The 13,071-nt window shown below is 46.3% G+C and overlaps 1 protein-coding gene across 4 annotated transcripts in view; it reads left to right on the top strand.

The window, feature by feature from the left end:
- LOC147120739 (DNA repair protein Ku80-like) overlaps positions 1 to 13,071 on the top strand; it is a 197,389-nt gene that overhangs the window by 12,103 nt on the left and 172,215 nt on the right. For all 4 annotated transcript variants that reach the window (XR_015078230.1, XM_085986974.1, XM_085986973.1 and 1 more), the window contains exon 3: positions 3,166 to 3,349. Coding sequence is in view for 3 of the 4 variants with exons in the window: in XM_085986974.1 (XP_085843100.1) it covers positions 3,166 to 3,349 (184 nt within the window). In the remaining variant the exon portion in view is untranslated. The remainder of the gene's footprint in view (positions 1 to 3,165; positions 3,350 to 13,071) is intronic.

Below are 13,071 nucleotides of genomic sequence, written 5' to 3'. Positions count from 1 at the left end.
AGAGTGGTGAACCTGTGGAATTCTCTACCACAGAAGGCAGTAGAGGCCAGTTCATTAAATATATTCAAGAAGGAGTTGGATATATTTCTTAAGGCTAAAGGGATCAAGGGGTATGGGGAGAAAGCAGGGACCGGGTACTGAATTTGGATGATCAGCCATGATCGCATTGAATGGCGGAGCAGGCTCGAGGGGCCGAATGGCCGACTCCTGCTCCTATCTTCTATATCTCCGTCTTAAATGGGCGACCCCTTATTCTGAAACCATGCCCCTTAGTTCTAGATTCCCCCACGAGGGGAAACACCTCTCAGCATCTACCCTGTCAAGCTCCCTCAGAATCTTATATGTTTCAATAAGATCACCTCTCATTCAAACTCCAATGAGTATAGGCCCAACCTTTCTTCAAAAGACAACCCCTTAATCCCAGGAATCAACCTAGTGAACCTTCTCTGAACTGCCTCCAATGCAAGTATATCCCTCCTTAAATAAGGAGACCAAAACTGTACGCAGTACTCCAGGTGTGGTCTCACCAACACCCTGTACAGTTGTAGCAAGACTTCCCTGCTTTTATACTCCAACCCCCTTGCAATAAAGACTAACATTCCATTAGCCTTCCTAATTACTTGCTGTACCTGCATGCTAACTTTTTGTGATTCATGTACGAGGACCCCCGGTCCCTCTGTACCGCAGCATTCTGTAGTCTCTCTCCATTTAAATAATAATTTGCTTTTCTATTCTTCCTACCAAAGTGGATAACCTCACATTTTCCCACATTATACTCCATCTGCCAAATTTTTGCCAAATCACTGAACCTCTCTATATCCCTTTGCAGACTCTGTGTGAAAACCTCACAATTTGCTTTCCCACCTATCTTTGTATCGTCAGCAAATTTGGCTACATTACACTCGGTCCCTTCATCCAAGTCATTAATATAGATTGTAAATAGTTGAGGCCCCAGCACTGATCCCTGTGGCACTCCACTAATTACAGTTTGCCAACCTGAAAATGACCCATTTATCCCGAATTTCTGTTAGTTAGTCAATCCTCTATCCATGCTAATATATTGCCCCCAACACCATGAGCTCTTATCTTGTGCAGTAACCTTTTATGTGGCTCCTTATTGAATGCCTTTTGGAATTCCAAATACACCACATCCACTGGTTCCCCTTTATCCACCCTGCTCGTTACATCCTCAAAGATCTCTAATAAATTTGTCAAACACGATTTCCCTTTCATAAAACCATGTTGACTCTGCTTGAATGTATTATGATTTTCGAAATGTCCTGCTACTACTTCCCTAATAATGGATTCCAGCATTCTCCCAATGACAAATGTTAGGCTAACTGGTCTATAGTTTCCTGCTTTCTGTCTCCCTCCTTTCTTGAATAGGGGCGTTAAATTTGCGGTTTTCCAATCCACTGGGACCTTTCCAGAATCTAGGGAATTTTTGAAGATTACAACCAATGCATCCACTATCTCTGCAGCCACTTTTAAGACCCTGGGATGCAGGCCATCAGGTGCAGGGGACTGGTCAGCCTTTAGTCCCATTAGTTTGCCTAGTACTTTTTCTCCAGTGATAGTGATTATTTTAAGTTCCTCCCTCCCTTTTGCCCCTTAATTTTCCACTATTATTGGGATGCTTTTAGTGTCTTCTGCCGTGAAGACAGATACAAAATATTCAAAGTCTCTGCCATTTCCTTATTTCCCATTATTAATTCCCCAGTCTCATCCTCTAAGGAACCAATGTTTACATAAGAATATAAGAAATAGGAGCAGGAGTAGGCCAATCGGCCCCTCGAGCCTGCTCCGCCATTCAATAAGATCATGGCTGATCTGATCCTAACCGCCAATCTACTATCACAGAACCATCTCCTGAATCTAACAGAATTAGACGCACGAAATAGGAGCAGGATCAGGCTACACAGCCCCTGGGCCCGCTCCGCTACCCACAGGGCCATGTCCGATCCGAACCTAGACTCATGTCCAAACTCCTGCCCGCTCCCCGTAACCCTTAATTCCCTTTTCTTCTAGGAAACTGTCTATTTCTGTTTTAAATTTATGTAATGATGTAGCTTCTACAGCTTTTTGGGGCAGCATATTCCATGGACCTACCACCCTCTGAGTGAAGTAGTTCCTCCTCATCTCAGTTTTGAAAGCGCAGCCCCTTATTCTAAGACTATGCCCCCTAGTTCTAGTTTCACCCATCACCGGGAACATCCTCCCCGCATCCATCCGATCCAACCCCTTCACAATCTTATATGTTTATACTTTAGCTACTCTCTTCCTTTTTATATACTTGTAGAATCTCTTACTGTCTGTTTTTATATTTCTTGCCAGTTTACTCTCCTAATCGATTTTCCCCCTCTATTATTTTTTTAGTCATCCTTTGCAAATTTCTAAAAATGTCCCAATCCTCTGGCCTACCACTACTCTTCACAACATTGTATGCCTTTTCTTTCAATTTGATACCCTCTTTAACTTCCTTCGTTAGCCACGGCTGGTTCATCCTTCTCATAGAGTCTTTCTTTCTCACTGGAATATATCTTTGTTGAGAGTTATGGAATATCTCCTATTAATACCTACCGCTGGGGAACATCACTGTATACTTCCCTCCAGTCTGAGAAACAACCGTTCACCGCTATTCTCTGCTTTCTGTCCCTTAGCCAATTCCCTATCCACACAGCCAATGTCCCTTGAATTCCAAGGGCTTTAATTTCGCTAACCAGTCTTTGTGTAGTACTTTATCAAACGCCTTTTGAAAGCCCATATACACAATATCAACCGCACTACTAAAAAAGCAACTATGTGGATGCTGGAAATCTGAAATAAAAATAGAAAATGCTGGCAATACTCAGCTAGTCAGGCAGTATCTGTGGAGAGAGAAACCGAGTTAATGTTTCAGGTCAATGACCTTTCGTCTGAACTGACAAAAGTATATAGTAATTAAGAGCCGTGACCCCAGTAGAGCACCATTCACCACATCTTTCCTGACTCGGAATCTTCCTTTTACCCCATCTACTCTCCAACCATTTCTCTATCAACTTATTTGGATGAATCCTAAGGAGATAAATCGGAAATAGTGGATGCAAAGAGTAAAATCCAATATAAGTTGCTGCTTTTCCGCACAGTGTGTAGTTTGACCAGTCTTTGTGTGCTTTCTTGATGTAGGTGTTTGCCGAGAGTAAAGACGAGACGGCTTTAGTCCTGTTTGGGACTGATGGAACCTCCAACCCCCTTGCTACATCAGACCAGTACCAGAACATTACTGTGCACAGAAACCTGATGATCCCTGACTTTGATCTCCTGGAAGATGTTCAGAGTGGCATCAGGGCAAGTGACCATCAAGCTGACTGTATCCTTTTAACAAGCAGCTGCCTGAGCGGGATAACTGATGAGCACAAAGTTACCCAGAGACACTTCTATTATTGAGAAACACGGGCATATTACAGACCACCCAATAGTGGAGGGAGAAATATTTAGGCAAATCTATGAAATGAGTAAAAGACATAGAATAATAATCATGGGAGATTTCAACTACTACGAGGTAGGGAAAAGGGAATGGAATTTTTACAGTGTGTACGGAACTCCTTTCTTACCCAGTACATGAGTCCAACAAGAGAGGAATCATTACTGGATTTAGTAATGGGAAATGAACCAGAGCACATTCGAGAAGTAAGCATTGAGAAACATCTAGGCAATAGCGATCACAACATTAAAAAGGTTTAAGATAATGATTAACAAAGACGTAAGTAAGACAAAGACCAAAATAATAGACTGGGGGGGGAAAAAGCTAATTTTAAGAATGGAACTCAGGAAATCAAACTGGAAAAATATTGACAAACTAAGAGATAGTACAGCAGTGGGAAATATTTAAAACGATGAACAATAGAGTACAGTAGAAATATATTCTGTTAAAAAACACGAACAAACACACCATGGAAATAGATGAGGATAAAATTGAATCTAAAGAAAAAGGCATACACTAAGTACATAGACAAGAAAGGAGAATATGACAAAAGGGAATACGAAAAGGTTAGGAAAGAAGTCAAAAAAACAATTGGTAAAGCAAAGGGAATATGAAATTAAATTATCGAGGAATATAAAAAGAAATAGTAAAGTATTCTACAGATAAATAACAAAAGGAAAATTGGGATAGGGCCATTAAGGGATGCACAAGCTAAACTCACAGGTAATGACAGCGAAATAGCAGAAATATTAAATAATTACTTTGCCTCGGTATTCACCAAGGAGACTAACATCGTGGACATGACCTTTTTGATCTCTTCTGCTAATATCAAGACATTGAAGATAGGAGGGAGATAATTGATAAACTAGACAAACTTAGGGAAGATAAAGCCTAAAGGGTCTGGATATTAAAACAAGCTAAGGAAGAGATAGCAGAGACACCATTCTATGTTTATATAAAAATTCCAATAGGAAAGGGAATATTGCCAGAGGACTGGCGGACAGCTAATGTTACTCCTATATTTAAAAAGGGAGATAGAACAAGTCCAGGGAACGATAGAGCAGCTAGAAATACCAACAGACAACACTGGAAAAACTCAGCAGGCCCGGCAACATCCGTGGAGAGAAATAGAGTCAACGTTTCAGGTCGAAACCCTTCTTCAGAACTGAGGGGAAAAAAAGGCAGGAAATGAAACCGATTAAAAGTCAGTTTGGGGGCTGGGAAATGGGGGAGGGGATGAAAGAAGAGACATTAAGAGATATTCAAGGCGAGACGAGATGGTAATAGGGCAGGTAAAGAAACAAACTGGCTCTAGATGAAGTGTGAAATGCGCTGACAGTGAGAGACAGCTGCCATGTGGGAGAGAAAAAAAGGAAAAGGCACAAACCAAAAGTGTGGATAAAAAATATAACAGGGGCCGAGGTTATGATCTGAAATTGTTGAACTCTATATTGAGTCTGGAAGGCTGTTCCTCGAGCTTAGGCTGAGCTTCCGTGGAACAATGCAAGAGGCCGCAGACGGTGAGGTCTGAGTGGGAATGGAGTGGTGAATTGAAATGACAGGCGACCGGAAGCTCGGGGTCACCCTTATGGACTGAACGGAGGTTTTCCGCAAAGCGGTCACCCAATCTGCGTTTGGTCTCCCCAATGTAGAGGAGACCGCATCGTGAGCAGCGAATACAGTATACTAAATTGCAAGAAGTACAAGTAAATTGCTGTTTCACCTGGAAGGGGTGGTTGGGGCCCTGGACAGTGGGAAGGGGGGAGGTATATGGGCATGTGTTGCATCTCCTGCACTTGCACGGGGAGGTGCAAGGGGAAGGGGTGCTGTGGGTGATAGAGGAGTGCATTAGGGTGTCTCGGAGGGAGCGGTCCCTGCAGTATGCTGAAAGGGGAGGGGAAGATGCGTTTGGTGGTGGGATCACATTGGAGGTGGCGGAAATGGTGGAGGATAATCCGTTGAATGTGGAGGATGGTGGGGTGAAAGTTGAGGACAAGGGGAACCCTATCATGGTTCCGGGAGGGAGGGGCAGGGGTGAGAGCAGAAGTGCGGGAGATAGAACGGACAAGGTCGAGGACTGTGTCAACCACGGTAGAGGGGAATCCTCGGTTAGAGGAAAAAGGAAGACGTGTGGAAGGTGGCGTCATCTGAGCAGATGCAACGGAGAAACTGGGAGAATGGAATAGAGTCCTTACAGGGGGCAGGGCGGGAGGAAGTGTAGTCCAGGTAGCTGTGGGAGTCAGTGGGCTTGTAGTGAATGTTGGTCAATAACCTATCCCCACAGACGGAGACGGAGAAGTTGAGGAAGGGAAGGGAAGAGTCAGAGATGGACCATGTGAAGGTGAGGGAAGGGTGGAAATTGGAGGCAAAGTCAATGAAATTGTCTAGTTCAGGGCGAGAGCAGGAAACTGCACCGATACAGTCATCAATGTACCGGAAAAAGAGGCGAGGGAGGGGACCCGAGTAGGACTGGAACAAAGAGTGTTCTACATATCCCACGAAAAGGCAGGCATAGCTAGGACCCATGCGGGTACCCATGGCAACACCTTTAATTTGGAGGAAATGAGTGGAGTCAAAGGAGAAGTTGTTCAATGTGAGAACAAGTTCAGCCAGGCGGAGGAGGGTCGTGGTGGATGGGGACTGGTTGGGCCTCTGTTCAAGGAAGAAGCGGAGCGCCCTCAGGCCATCCTGGTGGGGGATGGAGGTGTAGAGGGATTGTACGTCCATGGTGAAAAGGAGGCGATTGGGGCCAGGAAACTGGAAACTGTTAAAGTGGCGGAGGGCGTCCGAAGAGTCGCGGATGTAGGTGGGAAGAGACTGGACAAGGGGAGAAAAGAGAGTCGAGATAGGAAGAGATAAGTTTGGTGGGGGAAGAACAGGCTGAAACGATGGGTCTACCAGGGCAGTCCTGTTTGTGGATCTTTGGAAGGAGGTAGAAGCGGGCTGTGCAGGGTTGGGGAACAATGAGGTTGGAGGCCGTGGGGGGAAGATCTCCAGAGGAAATGAGGTCAGTGACAGTCTTGGAAACGGTGGTTTGATATTCGGTAGTGGGGTCATGGTCCAGGTGGAGGTAGGAGGAGGTGTCGGACCACCGTTTCCAAGACTGTCACTGACCTCATCTCCTCTGGAGATCTTCCCCACCCCGCCCCCCCCCCCCCCCCCCCCCTCTTGGCCACCAACCTCATAGTTCCCCAACCCCTCACAGCCCGCTTCTACCTCCTTCACAATCCACAAACAGGACTGCCCTGGTAGACCCATCGGTTCAGCCCATCAGAGTCCCCATCCACCACCACCCTCCTCCACCTGGCTGAACTTGTTCTCACATTGAACAACTTCTCCTTTGACTCCACTCATTTCCTCCAAATCAAAGGTGTTGCAATGGGTACCCGCATGGGTCCTAGCTATACCTGCCTTTTCGTGGGATATGTGGAACACTCTTTGTTCCAGTCCTACTCGGGTCCCCTCCCTCACCTCTTTTTCCGGTACATTGATGACTATCGGTGCTGTTTCCTGCTTTCGCCCTGAACTAGACAATTTAATTGACTTTGCCTCCAATTTCCACCCTTCCCTCACCTTCACATGGTCCATCTCCGACTCTTCCCTTCCTCGACTTCTCCGTCTCCATCTCTGGGGATAGGTTATTGACCAACATTCACTACAAGCCCACTGACTCCCACAGCTACCTGGACTACACTTCCTCCCACCCCGCCTCCTGTAAGGACTCTCTTCCATTTTCCCAGTTTCTCCGTCGCATCTGCTCAGACGAGGCCACCTTCCACACGTCTTCCTTTTTCCTCAACCGAGGATTCCCCTCTACCATGGTTGACATGGCCCTCGACCTTGTCCATTCTATTTCCCGCACTTCTGCCCTCACCCCTGCCCCTCCCTCCCGGAACCACGATAGGGTTCCCCTTGTCCTCACCTTTCACCCCACCAGCCTCCACTTTCAACAGATCATCCTCTGCCATTTCTGCCACCTCCAACGTGATCCCACCACCAAACGCATTTTCCCCTCCCCTTTCCGCATTCTGTAGGGACCGCTCCCTCCGGGACACCCTGGTCCACTCCTCAATCACCCCCAGCACCCCTTCCCCTTCGCCCGGCACCTTCCCGTGCAAGCGCAGGAGATGCAACACCTGCCCATATACCTCCTCCCTTCCCACTGTCCAGGGCCCCAATCACCCCTTCCAGGTGAAACACCGATTTACTTGTACTTCTTGCAATTTAATATACTGTATTCGCTGCTCACGATGCGGTCTCCTCTACGTTGGGGAGACCAAATGTAGATTGGGTGACCGCTTTGCGGAAAACCTCCGTTGAGTCCATAAGGGTGACCCCGAGCTTCCGGTCGCCTGTCACTTCACCGTTCCATTCCCACTCGGACCTCACCGTCCTTGGCCTCTTGCATTGTTCCACGGAAGCTCAGCGTAAGCTCGAGGAACAGCACCTCATCTTCCAATTAGGCACTTTACAGCCTTCCGGACTCAATATAGAGTTCAACAATTTCAGATCATAACCTCGGCCCCTGTTATATTTTTATCCACACCTTTGGTTTGTGCCTTTTCCTTTCTCTCTCTCTCTCCCACATGGCAGCTGTCTCTCACTCTGCCAGCGCATTTCACACTTCATCCAGAGCCATTGTCTGTTTCTTTACCTGTCCTATTACCATCTCGTCTCACCCTGAATATCTCTTAATGTCTCTTCTTTCATCCCCTCCCCCATTTCCCAGCCCCCAAACTGACTTTTAATCGGTTTCATTTCCTGCCTTTTTTTTCTCAGTTCTGAAGAAGGGTTTCGACCTGAAACGTTGACTCTGTTTCTCTCTCCATGGATGTTGCCGGGCCTGCTGAGTTTTTCCAGCGTCTTCTGTTGTTATTATAGACCAGCTAGCTTAGCTTGGGTGTTAGGAAAGTTATTTAAATATTTACTCGGTTATAATAGAACTGAAAATATAATAGTGTAGTCAGCACGGATTTCAAAAGGGAAGGTCATGCTTGACCAACCTTAGTGAATTCTTTGAAGAAGTAACAGGAAGAGTAGACCAGGGTAACACAGTAGATGTAATATACAAGCACTTTCTAAAGGCCTTCGATAAGATACTGCATAGTAGAGTCATGACTAAGTTCAGAGTGAATGAAGTCGGGACAAGTAGCAGAATGGACAGCAAGCTGGCTACAAAACAGAAAAGCGATGGGGTTAGAGGTAGTTACTCAGACTAGCGGAAGGTGGGAAGTGGAGTTCTACAAGGATCGGTGCTGGGACCACATGTTCATCATTTACATGAATGATTAGTACTCCGAATTGGAAGTACAGCATAAAAATTTACAGAGGAGACAAAATCGGGCAGCATAGTTAACACTGAGGAAGACTGCGATGAAATATAAGATGACATTAACAAACTTGCAGATTGGACATGCAAATGGCAATATAGATAACTGAGGCGGTGCGTTTTGGTAGGAGGAATAAGGAGGCCACATACTCCTTGGAAAATAAGAGTTTAAATGGGGTAGAGGCACAAATGTATCTAGGGGTACAGATTCACATATTAAAAGTACCGATTGTAGTGTCCGTGTATAATAAGACAGACTGCGGAGAACGGTACGACAGGTGTTTGCTCAACGTGGCTCACTGGAACTGATCTGTACAGATTACTACTCAGTGTTATATACAGGTGTGGTCACTGCCGGTACTGCAGTATACATGAGCTGTTAAACATAGTTCCCCCCTTAAAGGTATATACATTACAATTCCTCCCCTTTTAGATTAACAGTACCATTACACTCATTTAACAATTAAATATCAAACTAATTACAATTAACACTTTTAACATGCAACATTAGCTGAAAATAGTCTATTTATATATTCAGTCTTTGGGGAGGCTTCCTGATCCTTTCTGGATAGCGCCTTTCCTGAGTGTCTTGCTCTTGGTGCGGAGGCGATTCTGGCACCCTGTCGTCGGTTGGTTCATCAGCTTCCGATGCTACTGTTTCTGGGGTAGATGTGACCTGTACGTCGGGTTCATCACCAGGTACGTATGGGCGAGGCATGGGGTTGACTTGTTCCTGTGACTCTAGGATCTGGTCAGCATGGCATCTCACGATGCTCTCCCCAACGTCCACTGTGTACATTAGTGGGCCCTGCCATATGCATATCGTTCCTGGCTGCCATTTTTCTGTTCGGTAGTCGCAGGCCAAGACTGGTTGCCCTACATTGAAGCTCCTTGTTGGCTTCTCATGGATGTGCTGGAATTGCTTACTCTCAACATCTCTTCGTACGTTTGGTCTGAGCAAATCCAGGCGAGATCTTAACCTTCTGTTAAAGAACATCATGGCTGGGGCCTGGTTGGTGACTGCATGTGTCGCATTCCGGTAGGCGAACAGAAAATTGTCCACCTTGTGCTGCAGCGGAATGTTGTCATTGTACATAGCCTTTATTGCGTTCTTAAAGGTTTGTACGAACCTCTCAGCCAATCCATTTGTGGCTGGATGATACGGGGCGGATGTGTAATGCCTTACCCCATTCTTTTTCAAGAACCTCTGGAACTCTTCGGACACAACTGTGGTCCGTTGTCGGAGCAAATCTGTTCTGGCAAGCCATTCCTGGCAAAAATGGTCCGTAGGACTGCAATAGTTTTCTCCGTGGTGGTGGAGGACATTTTGATGACCTCAGGCCATTTCAAGTGCGCATCCACGGCTATTAAAAACATTGAGTCCATGAATGGACCAGCAAAATCAATATGCACCCATTGCCATGGGTGTAGAGGGGCCTGTGGTGGTGCATTTTGGACTTTCTGGCATCCTGAGCAGCTCTTGGTCAGGTCCTCGATTTGTTTATCGATTCCCGGCCACCACACATAAGCACTGGCTAGGCTTTTCATTTTTACCCCTCCCAGATGACCCTCATGAAGCTCATTGAGCACTTTATCCCTTAACTTGGGTGGAATTACCACTCGGGATCCACACATCAAGGTCCCCCGGCACACTGACAGCTGTTCTCTCCTTGTCGAGAATGCTGGCAACAGTGAGTCGCCATGTGCTGGCCATCCCTTCACCGTCAAATCATATACCCGAGACAGTGTCGGGTCATTTCGGGTTTCCTTTTCGATACAAGCGTTAGTTACCGGTAGGTATTCAACTGTAGTCGAATGGAATATTTTGACAGGATCCACTGCTGGTGCTTCCTCCGCAGTAGGCAGTGGCAGGCGTGATAGCCCATCAGCATTTCCATGCTGTTTCGTGCCCTTATATTCAATCTCATAGTGATGCGCCCCTAGAAAAAGTGACCATCTTTGTAGTCGTTGCTCAGTCATCACCGGAACGCCCTTCGGATTAAAAATGGAGACAAGAGGCTGGTGATCAGTCAGCAAGGTGAATTTCTGCCCGTGCAGATAGTGATTGAACTTTTTCACTCCCCACACTCGGCTGAGGGCCTCCCTGTCAATCTGGGCATAGTTACGCTCGGCTGAGGTTAGTGATCGTGACGCAAAGGCTATTGGCCTCTCTGAGCCGTCCGAGAATTTGTGCGACAGCACCGCTCCAATGCCGTAGGGTGACTCATCACATGCCAACCGAATTGGTAATGCTGGGTTGTAATGGGCCAATACCTCTTTCGATATGATTAGTGTTTTGCTCTTCTGGAAAGCTCGTCTACATTCGTCACTCCACTTCCATGGCACCCCAGTTTGCAGTAGGGTGTTCAGTGGGTGTAGTATTGTAGACAAATTTGGCAAGAACTTATGGTAGTAGTTTACCAGCCCGAGGAACGACCTCAGTTGTGACACATTTTCCGGTGCTGGAGCCTTGACTACTGCCTCAATCTTCTCTGGGGACTTATGTAACCCCTCTTTATCGATAACGTGGCCACAATACTGTAGTGATCAATAACATGTCATTCTATAGTGGACACTAGGTGGAGCTGTAGAGCTGTATATAGCTGTATGTATAAGACTACACTACCCAGCTGTATATATATTAAGACTACATTACCCATGAGGCACTAGGCTACCCACAAGGCAGCAGTCAAGATGGAAGCCTCTACAAGATGCTGTACAAGTCCACATGTGCTCAATAAAGTAACTAGCAAAAGCTAGCTGTGTTCATAATAAGAGTGTCTAGTTGTTAATGAACATAACAAATACGAGATCTGTTTTCTAAAAAAACTCGCATTTGGGGCGGTTAGCTCGGAGCCCATATTCCTGCAATCTAGTGAGCACCTGCCCCAGGTTGGCAAGGTGATCACTGTCATTTTCGCCTGTGACCAGGATGTCGTCCAAATAACACTGGGTCCCTGGGATCCCTTGCAGGACTTGTTCCATTGCCCTCTGCCAAATAGCCGGAGCTGATGCTACCCCGAATACCACCCGGTTGTATTGGTAGAGACCTTTATGGGTGTTGATTTTGAGGTATTTTTTTGATGCTTCTTCTACCTCCATTTGCAGATACGCCTGGGCCAGATCAATCTTAGTGAAGCGTTTCCCTCCAGATAGCGAGGCGAAAATATCTTCAATCCGCGGAAGTGGATATTGTACGGTGTGAAGGACCGGGTTCACTGCTACCTTAAAGTCCCCACAGATGCGAACCTTCCTTGGTTCCCCAGGCATGCTGCTCGACGTCTTTTTCATCACGGGGACGATGGGTGTAGCCCACTCGCTCCAGTCTACCTTGGACAGTACACCTGAACGTTCCAGACTCTCCAGCTCTGCTTCGACGGCTGGGCGGATCGCATGAGGTACCGGTCTGGCCTTAAAAAATTTTGGGCTTGCGTTTTCTTCAATTTTAATCGTCGCTGTCATGCCTTTTAGTGTTCCGAGTCCTTGCTGGAACACTTCGCGTCAGTTAGGATCTTTGACAGTCGCCCAGGTGTGATGTCGTCATCTTTTTTGTCAGCCACAGTCAGTGCCTGTATGGAATGCCAATCCAGTTGTATTTTCCGGATCCATTCACGTCCCAGTAATGGTGGTCCTCCATCTTGCAATACATACAGGTCTAGTTTTGGTGTTTCCTTACCGTTATATATAACGGTCACCCTTATTTTTCCTTTGGGGTAGACTTTTTGCCCCGTGTACGTCTTCAAAATAATTTTTGCGTCTCTCAAGGGTATGTGTGAGAATAGCCGCTCGTAGTCCCGTTGGTTTATGACTGTTAGGGCTGATCCTGTGTCCAATTCCATCTTTACCTGGACTCCTGCTATCTTGAGAGTGACCCAAATGGTTCGGTGATCCTCCGTTGTGATCACATTATGTAGTTTCAGACAACTCAGTTCCCTGCTTTCAGAGTCGTTATCACTCTTTTGTTCATCTGAACTATTCTCCGTCATCTTATGTACCTTCTGGTACTTTCCTTTGGTAGGTTTCTTATTGCTGGTTTTCTTTCCCAACCTGCAGTTTTGTGCTATGTGTCCTACTTTTCCACACTGTCTGCACACTTTGTCTTTGAACCAGCAATCATTCTGGTCATGTGTTGTTCTGCCGCAGCGATAGCACTTCTCTGTTCCATATGACATTTCGTTTGTGCCATGTTCTTGCGGTCTCTGTTGTATCTCTGCAGCGCCCCGTGCTGCTGCTTCATATGATACCGCAATGCTGAAAGCCTTTTCCAGCGTAAGGTCCT

The sequence above is a fragment of the Somniosus microcephalus genome, chromosome 4 (assembly GCF_052327205.1).
Source record: "Somniosus microcephalus isolate GS21.2 chromosome 4, FLI_Smic_1.0, whole genome shotgun sequence".
Classification (NCBI taxonomy): domain Eukaryota; kingdom Metazoa; phylum Chordata; class Chondrichthyes; order Squaliformes; family Somniosidae; genus Somniosus; species Somniosus microcephalus.
This window is presented reverse-complemented; position numbering and strand designations above follow the sequence as displayed.